At 40.0% G+C, this 22,771-nt stretch overlaps 1 protein-coding gene and 1 non-coding gene across 2 annotated transcripts; one reads left to right on the top strand and one right to left on the bottom strand.

Moving 5' to 3' along the window:
• Positions 1-500: 500 nt before the first annotated feature.
• On the bottom strand, positions 501-572 carry TRNAQ-CUG (transfer RNA glutamine (anticodon CUG)). Its single transcript has one exon. It is a non-coding gene; the product is annotated as a tRNA-Gln (tRNA).
• A 137-nt stretch (positions 573-709) lies between these two features.
• RAB11A (RAB11A, member RAS oncogene family) lies at positions 710-21,185 on the top strand. Its single transcript, XM_055278088.2, has 5 exons — positions 710-1,064; positions 8,721-8,916; positions 9,151-9,344; positions 11,074-11,154; positions 19,437-21,185. The coding sequence occupies exons 1-5, from the start codon at positions 1,025-1,027 to the stop codon at positions 19,574-19,576; spliced, it is 651 nt and encodes a 216-aa protein (XP_055134063.1). The 5' UTR covers positions 710-1,024; the 3' UTR covers positions 19,577-21,185.
• The last annotated feature ends 1,586 nt before the right edge of the window (positions 21,186-22,771 follow it).

Raw genomic sequence — 22,771 nt, 5'->3', positions numbered from 1 at the left:
TTTCCGCTAAAATGGAAATTACCATCCTTTGCTTGGCATGTTAAATGAAATACTTATGTAAACGGACTTAGATTAGAGGCCTACAAATAGGACTCAAGTTCTTGATGAATCTTGATGAGGAGGGTGGGCGAAGTACTCTAAATGAAAACAAGATAGATTGAGAGATTTCCGGAGAGGAGTGAGTGAGAAGCGCCTACCCGTGCATGAAGCTGGAGGTAGAAAATTCCAGCAAAAGGAATTTTCAAGTTTCACTGAAGCTTTTGAATCAAGGTTTGAGAGCCCAGGGTTTAAAAAAAGGCAGTGAAGAAGCTCATTAAGACAACCCGCGCCAGGTAGCAGATAGTACCTGAAATGCAGTGGGAAATTTGTGAGGTCTTCATAGGCGAGGATTAAATTTTACATCTCCATCTTAAGATGTGTCATAGTTGTTCAATTACTTAGTGACCAAAAAAGTGAATTAAAGATGTTGCCAAGATAAAAAAAAAAAAAAAGGCCAATGCAGGTTCCACCGAGATTTGAACTCGGATCGCTGGATTCAGAGTCCAGAGTGCTAACCATTACACCATGGAACCGCCACGCATGTGTAGCTGCCATCGGCTCTCTAATCCTCAGAGAACCCCGCCCCCATCCACAAACCCACCACTCACAGGCGGTCCCGCCCGCTTCCAGCGAGCCGCTTCCGGGCACGGTAGCTCAAGAAATGAGCAAAAGGCCACTAAGACCATGGTAGCTAGGCGTTCCAGGGCTCAGTTTCCCCTTTGAGACTCTTTAGCAACGAAAGTTTGAAGCCCCATGCATCTCGACTCTCCCGCACACCGCCCTTATTGGGCTCAGGGGCGGGGCGCCGCCCCCGGAAGTACTTCCCCTTAAAGGCTGGGGCCTGCCGGAAGTGGCGCAGCGGCAGGGAGGGGCTCTTCACCCAGTCCGGCAGTTGAAGCTCGGCGCTCGGGTTACCTCTGCAGCGACGCCCCCTGGTCCCACAGATACCACTACTGCTCCCGCCCTTTCGCTCCTCGGCCGCGCAATGGGCACCCGCGACGACGAGTACGACTACCTCTTTAAAGGTGAGGCCATGGGCTCTCGCACTCTACACAGTCCGCGTTCGGGGACCCGGGACACTCCCGGTGGACCCTCGTGCCGGCCACCCCTGCACTGATATGGGCCTCCCTCAACCCTTCCTTTTTGTGCTGTTCCGTCTTCTATCCAGCTCAGCCTCTTCTCCCCAGCTCAGACGGGTCCCCATCACATGCCGCTCTCTGAGCGACCTCTCCGTAGGCCTTCGCTGGCCTCAGAGCCCCTCCCTGCGTGTCCTTCCCTGGCGGACTGCCTTCTCCCACATCGTCGAATTCCTTTCCCCGGGTTCTACGGCCCCGCCGCTCCTCCCACCATCTCTCTTTTCGGGTGTAGCGCCCCCTCCCCCTCGGCGTACACCCTTCCCAGCTCGCGTCCTCTCCCGAAGCCCCTCTGACGGGTTCTTCGCTTCCCTCTTGGCCTTGCCTTCGGTGCAGACTCCCACTACAGGTCTTTTTCTTATCTGCCACCTTTCCCCCCTCGAGCGAGCGTCTCTTCTGCATCTCCCCTCACCTTGGACGGTCGCCCCCCTAAGCTTCTCCCATCCCAGGTCCAGGACCCCGTAAAATCTGAGCGGGCCAGGGGCCCACCCCACCCTCACCCTCCTCCCCGCGGTTCTCGCGGTCCTTAACCTTCTCTGACCGCTCCCTCCCCCACTCCCCATTTGGCAGCTCTCTCTACCTTCCCTCCCCAAATCGTGTTTAGAGCTCCCTTGTCTCCATTGCGACCCGGGTGGTGGGAGGGAGGGTAAGAGGGATCGCCCATCACCCACCCGCGCACTTGTCGCAGTGACCCGGCAGGCTGACATTACTTTCCATCTAGCCTTTTATTTTCTTGCCCTCCCTACTCAGTGGCACCCAACCCGGGATAACTCTTTACTCGGTTCGCGAGATGAGGTTGCGGATGGGTGGTGGCTGTTATCCTTGCCAGACCTGAAGGCCCGGTTCCTGAGCAGGAAAGGTTGTGCGCTGCACAAATACTAGCTTGCTTTATCTCTATGGACTGGTTGCTTCCTGCTGCAACGCTGGGAGGATCCAACAGGAAGGGAAGAGCCCTAGTTGGCCACATACCTTTCCCAAAAGGTTGGGGGTGGGAGGAAGTTGTGTGCTCTTTTGGTTACATTAAATATTTATTATAAGATACGGAAACATGTAGTGCCCTTGGACAGAACATATTGGAGGGTCAGGGTTGGTTAGAAAGAATTGCTTATTGGTTGAGTCCGGAAGGAATCCAGTTTTTTTTTTTTTAATCAACGAAGATAAAGGGTACATTTTTCAATGAGAAGAGAGTACAGTAGATGCTTTTTTTGTTCAGTGAATGCACTCTCACTCTGATGCTGTTTCTCTGCTTCTGAATTGGGAAGGTAGCCATCAGTAGTGTGCCGAACAAAGATCATTACCACAGAGGAAGAAGCCATTGCTATTAAAGCTTTATTGTGGAGGGTGGAGTTTCAAGAGTGTTAAGCATGGTGACTGTTTCTGTCTTTGCCATTGGGTGCTAAGAATGATTGACTAAACCAAGCAGGAAAGATTGCTTTGCTTTCCCAATACTTCGCAAATCTTGTTATACTAACTAGCCTGCTGTTATACTCTTACCATCTCTTACTCCTCTGACCCAGAATATTCTACTATATAGGGTGAATACTTTTGGTATCCACCCTCCCCCTCCATACTGGAAAGTACTTTCAGGGTACTTAGTTCATTTTACAAATACAAAACTGAGGCCTGGATTACAGAAAGTATACGACAGCATACCTTTTGCCGAAGGTATCTGAGATGATGTGAAATTATTTGAGTCTCTTGAGACTTTGGGGTTAAAGGTTAGGTTTGTGTTTTAAAATATGGTATAATGGTAGTGTGCCTTTATAAAGGTTGTCTTTGAAGTAATTAATTCAGAGCAAGATAGACTGTCAGGGTCTTTCTCCTGTTTGGTTTGAACTTGAATGTTGGTTATACAAGGTCCTTTTATTTTTTAACAAAGAATATTAAATATTCTGAATTGGCCTAAAGTATTTTAACTTTTTGATTAGACCATCCTTCTAGCAACAATTGAGAGCACCGAGCTTTGGAATCACGTAGAACTCGGTTTAGATCCTGACTCAGGTCTTATATTTACTTTATGACCTTGGAAAAGTTAACTTTTCTGAGTCTCAGTTCTCTCATTTATAAAAAGGGAAATATCTGCCTCTTAAGATTGTTGTGAGAATTAAATGAGACTGTTTGTAAAACTTTAACCATGAGGACTCAATAAATGGTAATAATGTGAAAGAAGTTACTGTGGTTTTGTCAGGTTTTTTTTTTTTTTTTTTTTTTTTGAGACAGGGTCTCGCTGTGTCCCCCAGGCTGGAGTGCAGTGGCACAATCAAGGCTCACTGCAGTCTCGGCCTCCTCAGGCTCAGGTTACCCTCCTACCTCAGCCTCCCTAGCTACTCTCTAGCTCCTAGGAGTAGCTGAGACTACAGGAGCGCGCCACCACGCCCAGCTGATTTTTTGTTTTTTTTGTAAAGACAGGGTTTTGCCATGTTGCCCAGGCTGTCTCTCACTCCTGGACTTAAGCAATCCACCTTCCTCAGCCTCCCCCAGTGCTGGGATTATAGGCGTGAGCCACCATGCCTGGCCTTTGTCAGTTTTTTGAACCTTAAATGTAGGTTCAACTACAAGAGCATTTAAATATTATTAAAGAAACATAAAACTAGGAACTTCTCATGCATTTTATGTTTCCATGGGTTATGGTTTCATTTTGTTGTGCATTTTGCTGTTTAAGATAGGATGTTAAAAATTCTGCTAAGGAGGATTTCTACTTTTTTTTTTTGAGACAGAATTTCGCTCTTGTTGCCCAGGCTGGAGTGCAATGACGCGATCTTGGCTTATTGCAACCTCTGCCTCCTGGGTTCAAGCGATTCTCCTGCCTCAGTCTCGCAAGTAGCTGGGATTACAGGCATACACCACCACAACCGGCTAATTTTGTATTTTTAGTAGAGACGGGATTGCTCCATGTTGGTCAGGCTGGTCTTGAACTCCTGACCTCAGGTGATCTGCCCGCCTGGGCCTCCCAAAGTGCTGGGATTACCGGCGTGAGCCACCGTGCCTGGCCAGATTTCTACTTTTTTAAAGCTCTTACAGGATATGAGTCACTTTTTTCTTTTTTTTTTTAACTTCAATGCTGATTATTTAGCCAATTTCTTGTTTATACAAGTATCCTACTTTAAAGTGAGGCAAGAATGATTTTATTTCAAAATGGCTTTATTGTACAGAGATTTATTCACTGAGACGGACTGCAGCTGTTTCTACTTAGAAGGTTTACCTAGCAAACGCAATAGTTGAGGGAATTGGAGTTAGTTTGCAGCTAGCCAGTTCAAGATAAAGGGATATTTTGATTAATAGGGGATGGAGTGGTTTAAATAGGAATGTATTGTGGGGCAAGCAGGACAATTATTCTAAATTACGTATTTGTTCTTGAACAGTAATGTGAGACTTTTGGTGGGAGGGAATTAGTTTTATTTTATTTAAACTTGACTTTTTATTTTTAAAACTTTAATTCCATAAGTATTTACAAACAATGTGGTTAAGGCCCTGTGGGACATAAGTAAGCATCAATCATGATTTCTATTTACAAATGTTGTGTGGTAGACACCAATCCAAAGTTCGATTTTCTGAAAATATCTGGATACATAGTCTATTGCTTAAGACATTTTCTTTTCAATCACATTGGAGGTCAGTGGTAATTAACCATCAGCTGATTGTCAGTAGAAATTATCGTAGGAACTTTGCTGTCTTGCATCTTGGTAGTAGTTTTTCTTTCACAAGTTTTGGTTGAGTAACTCAGATTCTGCTGAATCTGGAAAAACTTGTCTAGACTTGAGCCTTATTGTATGCATTATATATGTATCTGTATATTTTTTTTTTTTTGAGGCAGGGTCTCCCTCTGTTGCCCAGGCTGGAGTGCCATGGCACAGTCATAGCCCACTGCAGCCTCAAATTCCTGTGCTCAAGAAATCCTCCTGTCTCAGCCTCCCAAGTAGCTGGAACTACAAATGTGCTCCACCATGACTGGCTATTTTTTTTTTTTAAGACTATCCCACTTACAGAAATAAAAATGTCTTTTTTGTAGAGATAGGGTCTCCCTACGTTCCCCAGGCTGGTCTCAAACTCCTGGGCTCAAGGGATCCTCCCACCTTGGCCTCTCAGAGTGCTGAGATTACAGGCATGAGCCACTGTGTCCTGCCTTGAACGCATTGTATATTAAAAACTTTTGAGGAGGTTGGACTATGAATATAGTTGAAAGAATAGAAATGTCTCCAAATTTATGAAAACCAGATTGAAAATTACCAGTTATTCTCTCAGGTGGTAACTTTTAGGGTTGAGGTACGGTCTTTGATGAATTATATTTTAGTCCAGTAAATTAGTTTGCAAGAGAAAGTATAAAACTAAATGTGGTTGAAGAGGCAGAAATTTTAATTAAACAATGGATAATTAATATGTATATTCTGCTTTTATGCATTTAGCAGCTTGATATTTAGCATTAGGTATTTGCAATGATACTCAAATACAGCAGATGTCTAGTTGATAACTTTTTTTTTTTTTTTTTGAGATGGAGTTTCACTCTTGTTGCCCAGGCTGGAGTGCAGTGGCGCGATTTCGGCTTACTGCAACCTCCGCTTGCTGCTTCAAGCGATTCTCCTGCCTCAGCCTCCTGAGTAGCTGGGACTACAGGCATGCACCACCACACCTGGCTAATTTTGTGTTTTTAGTACAGACGAGGTTTCTCCATGTTGGTCAGGCTGGTCTCAAACTCCCGACCTCAGGTGATCCACCCTCCTTGGCCTTCCAAAGTGCTGGGATTACAGGCGTGAGCCACCGCGCCTGGCCTAGTTGAGATAACTTTTTAAAACATTCATGAATTTTGAGTTATTTTCAGATTAGAGTGCTTTTCTTATAGCGTTAACATTAATTGGTTACATTAAGAAAAAAGTTCCATTACTATCTTTATGATGGTATAAGGAGTTGAGATTGGTGAGATAATGAACATAATCATTAGTTAAAAGTGGAAGTCAAAAGGGAGGAAACCAAAACTTGAAAGTGCTGGAGTTGGCCAGGCATGGTGGCTCATGCCAGTAATCCCAGTACTTTGGGAGGCCAAGGTGAGTGGATCTTTTGAGCCCAGGAGTTTGAGACCCAGCCTGGGCAACGTGGCAAAACCCCATCTCTACAGAAAATACAAAAAATTAGCTGAGCGTGTTGGCATGTGCCTGTAGTTCCAGCTACTAGGGAGGCTGAGGTGAGAGGATCCTCTGAGCCTGGGAGGTCTAGGCTGCAGTGGGCCCTGCTTGTGCTGCGGCACTCCAGCCTGGGCGACAATGAGACCTTGTCTCAAAAAAAGAAAGAAAGAAAGTGCTGAAAGTTTCTTTTTTTTTGAGACAAGTTCTGGCTCTTTTGCCCCGGCTAGAGTACAGTGGCGCACAATCCAGGCTCACCGCAACCTCTGCCTCTCAGGCTCAAGCCATTCTCCCACCTCAGCCTCCTGAATAGTTGGGACTACAGGCATGCACCACTGTGCCTGTCTAATTTTTTGTTTGTATTTATTCATGTATTTTTTGTGTACTTTTTTGTATTTAAATTTTTTTGTGTGTGTAAGTGATTCAAAGGCCATTTCCTTAGCAAACATCCAGCCTTTTGTACTAAGAAGCAACAGTGAATGTATCCTATTAATAATAGACTATTAACTGAAACTGAGATTTGACTTCATATCCAGAATGGTGGACCTTGGAAACTAATATATTAACTAACCATCCTATAAAATTGAAAGTGCATTGCTTTTGTGCATCGCTTTAATAACTTTGACATTTTCTTCTGATATCAAATAAAAGCATGTATGTGTTTGCCACAGCACCTTTGACACCCTCTAGTTGACTCTCTAGTTAGAAATAACCATTCTTTGTGCTGCATTGGATTCACTGCCTCCTGAATGATTTCTTGCTGAATCAGCTGACTGAGGAAGCCAGAAAGATATGCATTTGATAATGTACTCTGTCCAAGACTGTCCAGAGGCCAGCTTATATCCGCTCCTGTGGCAAGGAGGGAATGTATAATGGACTCTCTTTGCCCTCTGACCAGAGTGCAGTGAGCTCTCAGTTTTTACCGTTCTTTCCACTCATACCACCAAATCCCAGTCTCTTTAGTAAGGAATGGTCTTATTCCTTGGCCTTATTTTTATATGTTTGATTTTCTAGTCCTGGTGTCTAAATCAATTAGCTAGTTTAGATAAGAAGTCTTAGTAGTCAAAAGTAGGAACGAATGTAATGTTTCCTGAAATGCTGATACCAATTTTTACAAAGGAAAAAATGTCTAGCTCAGATTCTATAAACGTGTGAACTCATTTTGAACTTTAAATTCAGATAGAAAATGTCTTAAAACAACTTAACTGCCTGTTTCTCCATTGTTTTTGGAATTCTTAAGTGTAATACCACCTTGAGTGAAAAAGAATCTCCATGTATCTAGTTAGTAAATAAACTGCTGCCTATAGAAATCACAGGAAGCAAATTCATCTAACAAGACCTATTTTCAAAAAAATCATGGAGTCATAAGTGAAAGTATATGCCCTCCTTGCTTTGTTGTATTTTATTTTATTTATTTTTTTAAGACAGAGTCTCTGTGTCGCCCAGGCTGGAGTGCAGTGGAACAATCTCAGCCTACTGCAACCTCTGCTTCCAGGGTTCAAGCTATTCTCATGCCTCAGGCCCGCAAGTAGTTGGGATTACAGGCGCCTACCACCATGCCTGGCTAATTTTTGTATTTTATAGAGATGAGGTTTTCACCATGTTGGCCAGGCTAGTCTCGAACTCTTGGCCTCAAGCAATCTGCCCACCTTGGCCTCCCAAAATGCTGGGATTACAGGCGTGAGCCACCACACCCGGCACTTGCTTTGGTTTTGACTCACAGTATGTCAGAATTATTAGTTTCCTAGTACCCGTGTTTATCTTTAGTGGCTTGGGTTTTTTTGGCAGACGGGTCTCTAACTTTGAACCAATCTGATAAATGCAGCTATTAAAGGTCATTTTAGTTTCTGTGATCTGTATGGTGACGTTTATAAACCTTATGCCTCATATGTTAAATGTTTTTCATTTTGCCTAGGTCTGAGTCCTGAGGTCACACCCAGTCTTCGATGAAACGAAATATATTCATTTTGTCCTTCCCTATCCACTAACAGCCTTTGTTGTTTTCATTTCTGATACATTACATTTTAATATCATAAATTGTTCATTTAGTTTAGGATTTATCTTTGAAGTTGTTATCTTCTAAAGTAGTAAGATTGGTATAGCATTGATGGTAATTAATGCCTGTCATCAGTGCAAAATGCATCTGTGATTAAAACTGCATGTTTAAGACAGGGTACTGTATCTGTGCTAAGCAGATGATGTGTGGAAGTCATGCAGGTAGAAACAGGTTGAAAAGAATAAATCGGTTTTACTGATTGGTAACTGGTCAAGAACATGCTGTTCAACCCCCTGCCCCCATTCCTTTTTAAAAATCATATAGCTTATTTTTCTTGCTTTATTTACTCCGAGGCCAAACTTCATCCTGTTGAAAGCGTAGTGGTATTCTGAATGTGTTTGCCTCATTCATCTGACATTAAGTTCTTTGTCTTTCCAGTTGTCCTTATTGGAGATTCTGGTGTTGGAAAGAGTAATCTCTTGTCTCGATTTACTCGAAATGAGTTTAATCTGGAAAGCAAGAGCACCATTGGAGTAGAGTTTGCAACAAGAAGCATCCAGGTTGATGGAAAAACAATAAAGGCACAGATATGGGACACAGCAGGGCAAGAGCGATACCGAGCTATAACATCGGCGTAAGTCTCATGGTTTTTAAGTTATGTGAAATGGGTTGCCATCGAGTGAATTAGCTGACTTTTGGTATTGGAAAAAGAACTGTTGTTTTTTTCTTTTAAGAATTCTAGTATTAGGAATCCTTAGAAATTTATTTATAAGTATGTTTTTAAAACTCATAATCCATATTTTGAGTTCTTCCTGGTGTTTGCTTCCATCTTGTGGTTTTCTGATACTAAATATGTTTCTGTTTTCAGATATTATCGTGGAGCTGTAGGTGCTTTATTGGTTTATGACATTGCTAAACATCTCACATATGAAAACGTAGAGCGATGGCTGAAAGAACTGAGAGATCATGCTGATAGTAACATTGTTATCATGCTTGTGGGCAATAAGAGTGATCTACGTCATCTCAGGGCAGTTCCTACAGATGAAGCAAGAGCTTTTGCAGGTTAGTGATAGGAATTCCATGACATTTCTTACCATTGTGTCTTGTGGTTTTGATACCTTTCCAATGAGAGGAATAGGTTATAATAGTTTCAGAAAGGTAAGCATGAATGCTTAGCAAGAATTGTTTTGAAAGTTTGTGATGACTGTATAGCTTTTTTGCTTTGAGTCATTAAAACACGAATATTTTGCCGCCAAAAAATGAATATAAACATTGTGTATTCTGTCTCTTTTTCTATTATGTTTCTGTGTTTACAAAGCCTGCTGTACGTGAGCTGTATATGAGTGAAAGGCAGAGGCTCAGGGAGTGTCAGGGACCAACAGGGATGCAGCTGCTTAGGAGCTATAACTTTTTGGCTTCATAAAGAATTCACATGTCTCTTGCCCCTGTTCTGGTAGGGACAGCATGCCAGAAGACAACATTGTGCATTTGTTGCTAGTGAAAGTCTTGTGGCCGGGCGTGGTGGCTCACGCTTGTAATCCCAGCACTTTGGGAGGCCGAGACGGGCGGATCACGAGGTCAGGAGATCGAGACCATCTTGGCTAACACAGTGAAACCCCGTCTCTGCTAAAAATACAAAAAAGCCGGGCGCGGTGGCGGGTGCCCGTAGTCCCAGCTACTTGGGAGGCTGAGGCAGGAGAATGGCATGAACCCGGGAGCGGAGCTTGCAGTGAACCAAGATAGTGCCACTGCAGTCCGGCTTGGGCGAAAAAGCGAGACTCCCTCTCAAAAAAAAAAAAAAAAAAAAAAAAAAAACCAATAAAAAAAGAAAGTCTTGCCTTTGCACTAATGCTTATGCTGTGAATAACTTTGTGTAACAGTTTTAATTTCCCGTGCAAGAATAGCTTTATTGTAAATAATGTGGCTACACCATACTGAATACTATAGCCAGTGTAGTTGTTGGAGAGGATAGCAAGAGATGGAGATAACTGGGCACTTGATACATTTTTACCACATTTTAAGTGGTGCTATTCATTACTAGTGAGTAGTATTTAGGTGTAACGAGTATTTATTTTAATTAAGGAGCCAATTGACAATTTCTTACTTTTTTTTTTTTTTTTTTTTTGGGAGCCAGGATCTCACTTTGTCACCCAGTCTGGTGTGGAGTGGCACAGTCAAGGCTTACTGCAGCTTCGACCTCCTGGGCTCAAGTGATCTTCCATCTCGGCCTCCTAAGTAGCTGGGACTGCTGGTGTGTGCCACCATGCTCAGCTAATTTTTTGTATTTTTTATAGAGAGAGAGGCAAAACCTCTCTCCGGGGTTTTGCCATGTTGCCCAGGCTGGTCTTGAACTCCTGGGCTCAAGCAATCCACCTGCCTTGGCCTGCCAAAGTCCTGGGATTACAGGAGTGAGCCACCATGCCCAGCTCTCTCGCTATTATTTTTAATCTATTAAAGTGTAAATATTAAAGTGTGAGTAGGGTCGGGCATGGTGGCTCATGTCTGTAATCTCAGCATTTTGGGAGACTGAGGCAGGAGAAACGCTTGAGGCCAGGAGTTCAAGACCAGGCTGGGCAACATAGTGAGATCTGCATCTCTACTTAAATAAAGAAGTAAATAGATAAAGTAAGTAAATAAATAAAGTGTAAATAGAATGGTGCCCTTACTGTCCCAGAAGTTGAGGAGGTCTTAAGTTTTAAAAAGTTCTGTTATTTTTCCTTTTGAGGGCTTGAGTATATCCTATTCCTTGTTTTAAAACTTGACAAGACTGAACTTTTGTGTCTCCCCTCAGAAAAGAATGGTTTGTCATTCATTGAGACTTCGGCTCTAGACTCTACAAACGTAGAAGCTGCTTTTCAGACAATTTTAACAGGTAAGACTTGTATTTTCAGATTACACCAGTAGGACTAGAAGTTTTAGGAAGGTAATTTAAACAAACTAATCAGTAACTAAACTATATATCAGCCGAGAGTGACTATCATTTGAGAGCTACTCTAGCAAAAGCTGTTTAGAGTGCAAAATTAACTATAACCCTTGCTCACTGAGCTTCAGTTGTCCTAATTCATCTGATTTATAGTGGGAAAAATACTTTGAAAATAATTCATTCACTTCCATTATTACTTCAGTCCAGGTATTCCATTCTTCATGGTCACAAAGTAATGTTTAAATGTACTTTTATAAGGTAAATATTGAGATCCCAGCTATAGAAAGATATAAATGCCCTTTTTTAAATTTAGTAAAGGAAAAGCTAGGGAAAAAACATTTTTAAAAATTATAGCGACAAAATAAAATTCTCCCATGATACAGAAGAAAGGTATCACTTGTGTGTTCTATATCGTATCATGGGAGATAATTGGTAGATAAAATCAACCAATGATTGCATATAGAAAAGTTTTAAAAAGTAGTGGGAAAGAGATGGAGTTCATGCTGTTTTGGAATGTGAATGACCAGGTCGGCCTCTGAGATAAGAAGTGTTCACTCGGCTGGGCGCGGTGGCTCACGCTTGTAATCCTAGCACTTTGGGAGGCCGAGGCGGGCGGATCATGAGGTCAGGAGATCGAGACCACGGTGAAACCCCGTCTCTACTAAAAATACAAAAAAAATTAGCCGGGCGTGGTGGCGGGCGCCTGTAGTCCCAGCTACTCGCAGAGGCTGAGGCAGGAGAATGGCGTGAACCCGGGAGGCGGAGCTTGCAGTGAGCCAAGATTGCGCCACTGCACTCCAGCCTGGGCGACAGAGTGAGACTCCGTCTCAAAAAAAAAAAAGAAGTGTTCACTCATATTTATCCCGAAACTATTAGAATAACGAGATTTATTAGTAAGATTAGTCTTAATCTTCTAATGAGTACTTTGATGGGTTGTTTTTAAATACTTTTAAATTGTATGTTACTTTTAAGAACTCATGATTTAAAATGTCTTAATATATAGTATAGTTTTACGTGGCATTGTTCTAAAAAGTCTATACAGAGATATGATTGAGTTTCCAATTATAACGTAACAAGTTTTGATTTATTCTTTGTATGCAGCCCCTGTATTAGAGATGAACAGATTTTAACTTTAACATGTTATCTTCTTTTACTGTAAAAAGGTAAGCGTAAAGTCAAGGAGTTAAATGTAAGCGTAAAGTCAAGGAGTTAAGATTTGGAAGGCTGACTTGGGTTCTAGTCCTGGCTCCTCCACTTACTATTAGTTCTACAATCTTAGGCAAGTTACCTAACCCTTTTAGGCCTTAATTTCTCCATCTATAAAATTCATATATATTTTGAGGAGTTTTGTTATTTCCTTTTTGAGAGAAGGCTTATATTTATAAAATCTTGTGATAGGATTTCACTTGACTTTTGTGACCTAAAGGTTTTTTGTCTCAGTAACCCTTAGCAAAGAATGGTCTGTCACTGCCCTAGACTTCAAAAATGAGTATCTGTAAAGTACTCATTTTGAATACTGTAAATTACTTATCTATCCTTGGTATATAGAGAACAGTTGGCAAATTAGTAGCAGAACAGCAGTTAAGGCAAGAGAAAATTGGTGATTTATGTACCTATTTTATTATAATTGTTTTCTGTTATCAGAAGAATAGTGCTGGGGTTGTATAAGCAGTCTTTGGAACACAGTAGCTTTCCTTTAGAATGTTCTCTGTCAAAGTTTCACTGCATATTGTTTTAAGCAAGCAAGATTTGATTAAATATGCAGTATGTCTGCAAGTCCTTGTTTTCTTTATAGCCATTTGTGTGCATTTTATTGTCAACATGTAGAGTACTAGATTGAGACCCAGGAGTTCTAGGGCATTACATTTTTATCACTTTGCTTCTACTCCCTGTTTAACTAAAGTCACTGAACCTCCCTGCTCCTCGGAGTCATAGTCTTAAAACATGTGAATTAAATTACCTTAAAGATGTGTGAGCATTTTAAGGCCTCAGAAAATCTCACCTGAAAAAACTTTTTAGACAGTCCTCATTGTTGGAATATTTTTTATGTTCCATCGAATCTCCTCTGCTATAATTCTGGCCCATTTATTGTGATACTAAGTGAAGATGAGCCCAAGTCTTCCATCTGCAGTTAACTATTTTATGCATCATTTTGTAACATTGAACTTCTGATCCACTCAAACGTGAACTAGTCGGTACTTAAAATTGAGCCATTTGTCTTTAAAGATGAGAGCCGGGCATGTTGATGCACGCCTGTAATCCCAGCATTTTGGGAGGCTGAGGCAGGCGGATCGTTTGAGCTCAAACATCCTAACACCTGTAGAACAACACAGATATCTGCTGCCACATGCAGTGATCTCAAAACTTCAAGACCAGCCTGGACAACATGGTAAAACCCTGTCTCTAAAAAAAAAAAAAAAAAAAAAGCACACAAAAAAATTAGCCAGGCATGGTAGTGTGTGCACCTGTAGCCCCAGCTGAGGTGGGAGGATTGCTTGAGCCTGGGAGGTTTAGGCTGCAATGAGCTGAGATCATGCCACTGCACTCTAGCTTTGGGGGCAGAATGAGATCCTGTCTCAAAAAGAAAAAAAAGATGAACATATGGTTACTTTTCTAAAAATTCACTCTAGATTGAACTTTTGTTACAGCTTAATTGTTGCTTGAAAGCAAAGAAGACTTTAGTTTCACTTGCTACCACTTTTCCTTTCTATATTCACTATTTCCTCAGCTTCCTGCATAAATCTCACTGTTGATCTGTAGGATCAGAGATCACTGCATGTGGCAGCAGACATCTGTGTTGTTCTGCAGGTGTGAGGATGTTTGTTCTAAACTTTCTTCCTCCTGTATGCCAGTGGAAGTGTGAATGCATAGAGAAAACAGTAAAGAGAACACTTTATTGCACTTGATTCTACCTTAAATGTTAACAGTCTTAAGGGAGTATTTACGTTGTGTTTTGATATTGCTGAAAGAAAAAATAGCTTTAAAATATTTTAAAATTGAGATGGAGCCCAGTCTGGTCTTGAATTCCTGAGCTCAAGCCATCTGCTTGCCTTGGCCTCCCAAAGTGCTGGGATTATAGGCATGAGCCGCCATGCCTGGCCAAAAATTTTAAGTTATAAAATTATATATCAGAAAATTTACATTGTTACTTCAGAGTTAATTGTGTTGTTGGTTTCAGAATAGACCCATGGCATTCTTGACACCCATGAATCTGAAAGTAACTCCATGAGATGATTTTGCTGATGGTATTTTTTAGAGGTAGTTTACTAGTATGAGAGTGAGACTGGTAGATTGCTGCATCTCTGAATTTCAGTGCAGCTTTGTCTTCTCTCAGGTTCACTAAAGGATGTTTTTAATGCATACCTTTTACTTTTTTCTTTTAACTTTGCATTTTGACAATTTCAAATTTAAAGAGGTTGAAATAATAGTAAAAAGAATTTGCAAATACCCTTCACCCATATTCCTCAGATGTTAATATTTTACCACATCTGCTTTGTCCTTTTCTTTCTCTTCGCTCTAAATATATACATATTTTTTTTGGCACCATGTGAGATTAAGTGGCAGACATGATGACCCTCATCCTTGAGTACTTTTCAGTGTATATTTTGTAAAAACAAGGATATTCTCTTTTATAGCCACAGTATAATTATCAAAATCAGAGAGTTAGATAATAGTGCCACATCAATGTTTAATTACAGACCTTATTCAGATTTTGCCAGTTGTTCCAATAATACCCTTATTAGCCAAAGAAAGTCCAAGATCAGATCATGCATTTCATTTAGCAGTCATATCTCTTTAGTCTCCTCTAATCTCGAACAGTTCCTCAATCTTTTGTTTATTGACCTTGACATTTTTGAAGGGTACAGTCCAGTTATTTTGTTGTGTACCTCATTTTGGGTTTTTCTGATTTTTTTCCTCATGATTAAACTCAGGTTATACACTTTTGGCAGGAACACCACAGAAGTGTTCTCAGTGCATCATATCAGCAGGTTTGTGATAATTGGATGTCTTATTAATTACTAGTTATATTAACTTTGACCACTTCGTTAAGGTGATGTCTGCTAGGTTTCTCCATGTAATTAATATGTCCAGGATATCTTTTTAGTATGAAGACTAAATTCTTTTTTTTTCCCCTGAGTCTTGCTCTGTCAGGCAAGACTCTGCCTCCTAGGTTCAAGCAGTTCTCGTGTGTCAGCCTCCCGGGTAGCTGGGATCATAGGCCTGAGCTACCATGCCCTCTAATTTTGTATTTTAAGTAGAGACAGGTTTTTACCTCGTTGGCCAGGCTGATCTCTAACTCCTGGCCTCACGTGATCCACCTGGCCTCCTAAAGGGCTGAGATTTCAGGTGTGAGCCACCGCCCCTGGCCTTATTCTACTTTTGGTATGTCAGAAAATTTCCATAAAAAAAGTTAGAGAGATGTATTAACTGAATTACTACGTTTTCCAAAATTAAGAACTAATTTCTCAGAAGTTGAAAAACAGTAAGCTGTAGTCAACTGAATATGTAAACTAACAAAAACAGACAGCAAGTGTATCTTTCCTTAGATTCTTTTGTGGGGGAAGGGGAGTGGCTAAAATTTGAGAAGGTTGACAGTGGTTCAAATGTGAAGAGGCATTAAGAAAAGACAACTAGGATTCAATAAAGACAGGCTACTAAAATTAAAATTAAAAAAAGGATATGGAATCTTTATTTAGATTTTGTTTCAATGAAAAAGGATGGGATGGGAGTGGGCCAAGGCTAAAGAAAAGGATTTACCCTTCAGTCATTCAATCAGATGAGTGGCTAAGGAATAAAGATAATTAACTTCATCTTTAAATTTTCCCTCTAGTCTCAAACTGGGAGGCTCTTCTTTTTCAAGTGTAAATTATGTGTGTATATTAAGATGAAATATGTAACCCACTATAAGTTTTAACTTCTTTATAAATTGTATTGAAGATTAAATTAGGAGAACCAAAACAAAAAGTTCTTACATAAAAAACAAATATATGTAAAACTGGAAGAGAGGGAAAGGCAGACTTCTCAAAGAACATAGAGAAGTAAATAATTAAAGAGATCTCATTAAAAAGCAAGAAATTTGAGCAGTGTTGGTGTGTACAAGTACAGCATACCGTTTTTTAGAAATGGATTACTGCTGCACTTACTCCAGTTACCAAAAAGGATGTCTGCTAATAAAAATGCCACCAAAGCAATAAAGAGTGATTGGCTTTAAGAGGTTCCACAAGTAATTTACATACTTAAGTCTCTTGTGGCTGGGTGTGTCATTAAAAAAAAAAAAAAAAAAAAAAAAAAACCAAACCAAAAACCTGATAAGAAAGTAGGAAGCAGGTAACTTCTAGCTATCTGATTAGAGAAGGTTATTTCATTGGGAGTTTTGTGGGGGTTGGGGGGGTAGGAACTTGCTAAACTAGATCTATTTCCTTCTTTCAAAGGCATGTTCTCCTTTAGAACCAAATGAATATACCAATTCCTATGCAGTCCCCCCCACCGATTTTTTTTTGGAGACAGGGTCTCACACTGTTCCCAGGCTGGAGTGCAGTGATGCAATCTCAGTCTCACTGCTCACTGAGTGAGACTCTGTCTCAAAAAAAATAGGCATTCTCCTACATAATCACAATACCATATGTCGTATCCAAGAAATTTAACATTTATACAGTTTTTTTTTTTTTGAGACAGTGTGCTCTGTTGCCCAGGCTGGAGTGCAGTGGTGCTATCTCACTGCAACCTCCCCTCCCGGGACAAGCGATTCTCCTGCCTCAGCCTCCCAAGTAGCTGAGACTACAGGCGGGTGCCACCCCACCTGGCTAATTTTTTTTGTATTTTTAGTAGAGACGGGGTTTCACCATGTTTGCCAGGATGGTCTTGATCTCCTGACCTTGTGATCCGCCTGCCTTGGCCTCCCAAAGTGCTGGGATTACAGGCGTGAGCCACCTCGCTTGGCCCATTTATACAGTTTTTAATGTGTCATCCATATTCATATTTCTTCAGTATACTAATAATGTCCTTGGTAGATTTGTTTTTTAATTAAAAAATTCAAGATCCATTTAAAGATCACATGTATAGGAGCCAAGGGAAATGTCCCTATTGCCCTCTGAAGGTTTGCTGAAAGCTATCTGATATAGCTTTGGACCTTTCACAAGGTCCAAATGATAGGTAGAGGTTAGGAAGAAAAAGAATCCTGCTTTATCATTTTTATATCATTTAGATTTCTCTTGTAGGAGATCTAAATAGAAACCTCTGAAAGTTTGCTGGAAAATCAACTCACAAAAGGCAGATTAATTGGAGAAAAGGCATATGAAATTTATTAACATGTACACTGTACACTGGTTTTCTCTGGGAAGAACCAGAGAGATGACCCACCTCCCAGTGGCATTCAGAGGCTTATGCCATTCTGGCAAAACAGGTTATGGGAAGGAGGAGAAAAGGAATTCTGTTGAGGGGATTACTGGGGAGGATGAATAGATCAGTGGGCAGAAATTAATTGGTACATTATCTCGTGAAAGAGTCTGGTTAAGTGTGGTTACATTCTTGGTCTTACGGGGAGGGGAAGAAAAAACAATTGTCCCTTTCGGTGGGTCTGGATCTCAGGCAGATGAAGGAACTTCGGCTTCATCCTGTGCCAGGGAGAGAGGATGAGGGGGAGAAGAAGGTCAGAGAGACCTTGAGGCTTCTTTAGTTCAGCATACCAAACTGCCATTTTGGAGTATGGGTTTCTGAGCCTCAACAGATGGAATTGTTTTGTATCTGGGATGTTGAACAGAGTAGCCACAGGTTACTATTGAGCACTTGAAATATGGCTAGTTAGATGAGGAATTGGATTTTAAATATTATTTAATTAAAATAGATGGCTACTCTGTTGGATAGCACAAATTTAGAACATTTATCCCCATCTCAGTCTGAATTTATCTCATTATTTTCTCATGATTAAATTAGTTTTAAATATTTTTGGCAGGAATACGTGGTATCCTTCATAGGAATACATTGTGTCTTTCCTAGTACATCGTATTAGGAGGCTAATTGTGTTAATTTGACACACTTTTGGAATTATCTTGCTTTTTGAGAGTAGTGTTTTTGGAGGGACAACTGGGAGAGTAAACAAAAATAAGGTACATTCTCTGTTCTTAAGGACTTTATAATCCAGTCAGAGGGAACAACTTTTAGGCAGTGCAGTGTAAGACCAAACGTGTTACATACAGATACTTATTGTGGAGGAATTTAGTGACATTCATGCAGTTATTTATCACAACACGTTATATGTTGCAGTACAGCAGTAAGACAGACACAGTTTTGATCCTTACAGAGTTTAACACTTAGTAAAAGAGGCAGACACTAAATTATTTTTTTTAAGTGTCATGAAATAAAAATAGAGTTTACATATAACATCTAAAGTTGCCTATTTTGTATCACTCTTTAATTACAATTTAAGTTTTGTTCAGGAGGTCACTGATAAACACATTATCTTTTTTTCCCTTCCAAGAATCCTGTGGGATTTTAGCATGTTTATTAAGATGTACTCTACCGAATGCGTCTGGTAGTGCAAATTTATTTATTTATTTTTTGTGTGGTAAAATGTCATTGTGTGTAGGCAATTTTTTGTTTGTTTGTTTTTTGGGGTAAAGATAGACTGAAAATACTCTTATGGTTTACTTCGAATCTAAGTCCATAAACTATGTAATGCTATGGGCTTACCTCTTTTTTTTTTTTTTTTTTTTTTTTTTGAGAACGAGTCTTGCTCTGTTGCCTAGGCTGGAGTACAGTGGCGCGATCTCAGCTCACTACAACCTCCGCCTGCCGGGTTCAAGTGATTCTCCTGCCTCAGCCTCCCAAGTAGCTGGGATTACAGGCATCTACCATCATGCCTGGCTAATTTTTGTATTTTTGTAGACAGGGTTTCACCATGTTGGGCAGGCTGGTCTTGAACTCCTGACCTCAGGTGATCTGCCTGGCCTGGTTTACCTCTTTAAACAAAGGTTTATTTGACTGGTGAACCTTTCCCTCTGAAATGGAAAAACCTTTGTTTCTTTTCTTACCCCAAGGGCAATTGTTAAAATAAAGGGTTGAATGTAATCATAAACAGTGGCTGTTTGAAAATAAAACTTTAAATTTATGTATTGTCTGTTCAGTTTCCTTATAGTCTTTGATGCAAATATATCTCCTACCTCTATGTATCTTTTATCCTAACTGTGATAGGTTTATTCACATTAAGTATTGTGGTTTCTTTTTTCCTTCAGAGATTTACCGCATTGTTTCTCAGAAGCAAATGTCAGACAGACGCGAAAATGACATGTCTCCAAGCAACAATGTGGTTCCTATTCATGTTCCACCAACCACTGAAAACAAGCCAAAGGTGCAGTGCTGTCAGAACATCTAAGGCATTTCTGTTCTCCCCTAGAAGGCTGTGTATAGTCCATTTCCCAGGTCTGAGATTTAAATATATTTGTAATTCTTGTGTCACTTTCGTGTTTTATTACTTCATACTTATGAATTTTTCCATGTCCTAAGTCTTTTGATTTTAGCTTTATAAAATCATCCACTTGTCCCGAATGACTGCAGCTTTTTTTCATGCTATGGCTTCACTAGCCTTAGTTTAATAAACTGAATGTTTGGATTCCTCAATTATTGTTTACTTTTCATCATGGAAGCCTGTCACTGTATGTGGACATAATAGAACTTGATCACTTGAAGCTCAGACCTATTGGTCTTGATCAAATCAAACTAAGAAGACCTTAGAAATAAGCTACCATTTTGCCACAGAGCAGCTTATAGGTAATACACTCTTTCAGTGCAGTGTATATTTCCACAAATCTAAGAATTGCCCTATAAACATAGCAGGATTTTGAGAGCTTGAAACTTTTCCATTATTCTGGACATGAATTTCTAAAATGCCTTAATAGGTTTATGTAGTTGAGTAAATTTTGTTTTTTAATTTTTGTAAGCATCAAAGTTGATTAGAGAGGGGGGCACTTTTTCTGGAGAATTCTCTCAGTAAACACAAAAGATTGTTACGGTTTCATTAGTAGTATGGTTGTGGGGCCATAAATTAAACAGTGCTGCCTGGTAGGCTGGGAACTGAAGAGACTTGTGGAATTCCATCTCGGGTGCCTCTGTTGCAATGATCAGGCAGCCCCAAAGATTTAAATGATCTATAATAATTTCCAAGCAGTAGATTATGTGGCATTTTATTGCTCAGGCAATAACTGGTTTAATGCTGGTAGTGTCAAATTTTGAAGTGTTAATTTTGTCTTAGAACCTTCCAGTAAGTGAAATACAACCTAGTTTTATCACCATATCCACCAGCAGGCATGGATAATTATTTTAACAATGCTAATATTTGAGTTTTGCAGTATATTATGGAATATAGTCCAGTTAAATCTTTGGTTTCAGTATGTCTGAAGAATACAGTGAGAGGTTAATTTCTGCTCAAGTGGTACCACTTAAAGGCATGTATTCTTTTAGTATGTAAAATGAAATAGTACCTTGAGTTTAAATAGAATGCATTTAGGCATTGTAGAGACCTGAAGTAGTTTTCTTCCCCTACATTGTTGAAATCAATGAAGCAATTAGTTTCTCATTCAGAAATGTGCACACTAATATTTAGTTTTGCTTTCTCGTGGATAATATTAAGCACTTACTCTGCAGTTTCCTGGAAGTTGTGTCAACTGCAGTGATACTATTCAGGATGGTGGGAAATCCCCAAAATTATGTATGTGTGGGCTTGCTTAGATTGCTATATTTCATAGTTAATCTTTTGTCTCTTGCGGTGCTCATGATGTGTGGGGCACACGGAAGGCATTGCTGTAGTCAGTCATTTTGGTTTTCTTCTATAGCCATTTTATTTTAGTGTATTGGTTATGAAGATAATATTATCTATTTGTAAATTGCTACTTTGTATTTTATGCATGCTCTGTAATTTGATTTTTTTTTTTTAGTTATTGATTTGGATTATATTCACATTCTAATAAACAGTTATAGGGGGATTATTTCTTATGCTGTCAGATTACGTTTTTCCTTTGAGTGCTTTGAATGCAGCCGTGGAATCCTGATATAAAAGCATAGGTTCTTGTATTACTGAGTAAACATTGAATTGGGAGCATCAGTGTGTGAATTCAGCTTTTAGACCTGCAGTTCAATTATGCTTTTCTTGGAAAAGGTATGTCCAAAAACATTAGGAAAGCAGTGTGTATTTTCATATATAACAGTGTCACCAGACCCAGGAAAAGAATCCATCTCTATTTTATTGAAAGTTGGTGGTAAATTTTTTACAAAGTAAGGAGAAAAGAGAAAAACTAAATAGTGAATCGAAAATGAATAAAGTAACTTAGAATTTTTACCCAAATGTAGACTTAAATGCTGCTTTGGGTATGGTTGGATCTTGGGAGAATTCCAGGAAATATTAGGTATTAGAAAATGACTTTGATTGCATTTCAACAGGTGTCTTTATTCTGAGTAGTATCTTAGGAGACAAACTGTCTCAAGCAAGAAACAATACATTTTTAAATATTATGACAGTTCAGGGCTTAAGGCAGTTTAGAAGTATTTTGCTACTTGACCTTGATTTTCAGTTATTTTAACTTTGAATTTTTCTTTTTTTTGTTTTGAGACGGAGTCTCGCTCTGTTGCCCAGGCTGGAGTGCAGTGGTGCCATCTCGGCTCACTGCAAGCTCCACCTCCCAGGTTCATGCCATTCTCCCGCTTCAGCCTCCCGAGTAGCCGAAATTACAGGCGCCAGCCACCATGCCTGGCTAATTTTTTGTATTTTTAGTAGAGATGGGGTCACCATGTTAGCCAGGGTGGTCTCGATCTCTTGACCTCGTGATCCACCCGCCTCGGCCTCCCAAAGTGCTGGGATTAAAGGCGTGAGCCACCGTGCCTAGCCTTGAATTTTTTTTTAACCTGTTATATAGTCTCCTGAATAGTTAGCCATGGTGCCTTGATTTAATCTTATGTCATTGTTCTCAAATGCCATGATTTCTCTTTAATAGTAGTTGTCATTATGTAAGGGTAAGTTATTGCCCATTGCATTGAATATGTTAAACTGTAATTATAAGAAGAGGTGCCAGCTAGTGACCTTACATCAGTGATCTTTTAAGTTCTGAAGGGTTCTGCAGAAAAGTTAGACTTCTTGAGTTTGGGTTGCCCATCAGAGCTGGTCACATTTCTTTGATCATTGAGAAAATGAATATCTTAATTTTTGTCTTTGCTGACTTGTATTTATAAAATATAAATGCTTTTAGTGGGTTGAGCTATTGTGATAATCTCTTCCATCTACCTTAGAGAAGAAGCTGTACTATTTAGACGGTTTTGGCCAACACTAGAAGCAAAAGAATTCAAAGGCTGGGTGGATAATTAAGAACTTATTCCAACCTGTTAGGTTTCAATTTGGGGGGCTTGCTTTGTTTGTTTTAACAGAGGAAAAAAATATAAATTGATTTTCTGATGTCTCACAAATATCACAAACCTGGAAAAAAATTAAAACAAAAAATGAATTTTGTAAAAGGTTATGTATGACTTCCATTTGCTCTGTAAAAAAATGAACAAAGATTGTGAAAGGATCCCCTTCCACCAC

Source organism: Symphalangus syndactylus, chromosome 5 (assembly GCF_028878055.3).
Source record: "Symphalangus syndactylus isolate Jambi chromosome 5, NHGRI_mSymSyn1-v2.1_pri, whole genome shotgun sequence".
NCBI lineage: Eukaryota > Metazoa > Chordata > Mammalia > Primates > Hylobatidae > Symphalangus > Symphalangus syndactylus.
Note: the sequence above shows the minus strand (reverse complement) of the source record. Positions and strands in the feature narration are given on the sequence as shown.

What these genes read in the sequence shown, in the direction of transcription:
- RAB11A (XM_055278088.2), top strand. Translation starts at nt 1,025, where the DNA reads ATGGGCACCCGCGACGACGAGTACGACTACCTCTTTAAAG. An exon ending in TACCGAGCTATAACATCGGC is followed by an intron (nt 8,917 to 9,150) that starts GTAAGTCTCATG and finishes TTCTGTTTTCAG; the next exon opens with ATATTATCGTGGAGCTGTAG. An exon ending in TGAAGCAAGAGCTTTTGCAG is followed by an intron (nt 9,345 to 11,073) that starts GTTAGTGATAGG and finishes GTCTCCCCTCAG; the next exon opens with AAAAGAATGGTTTGTCATTC.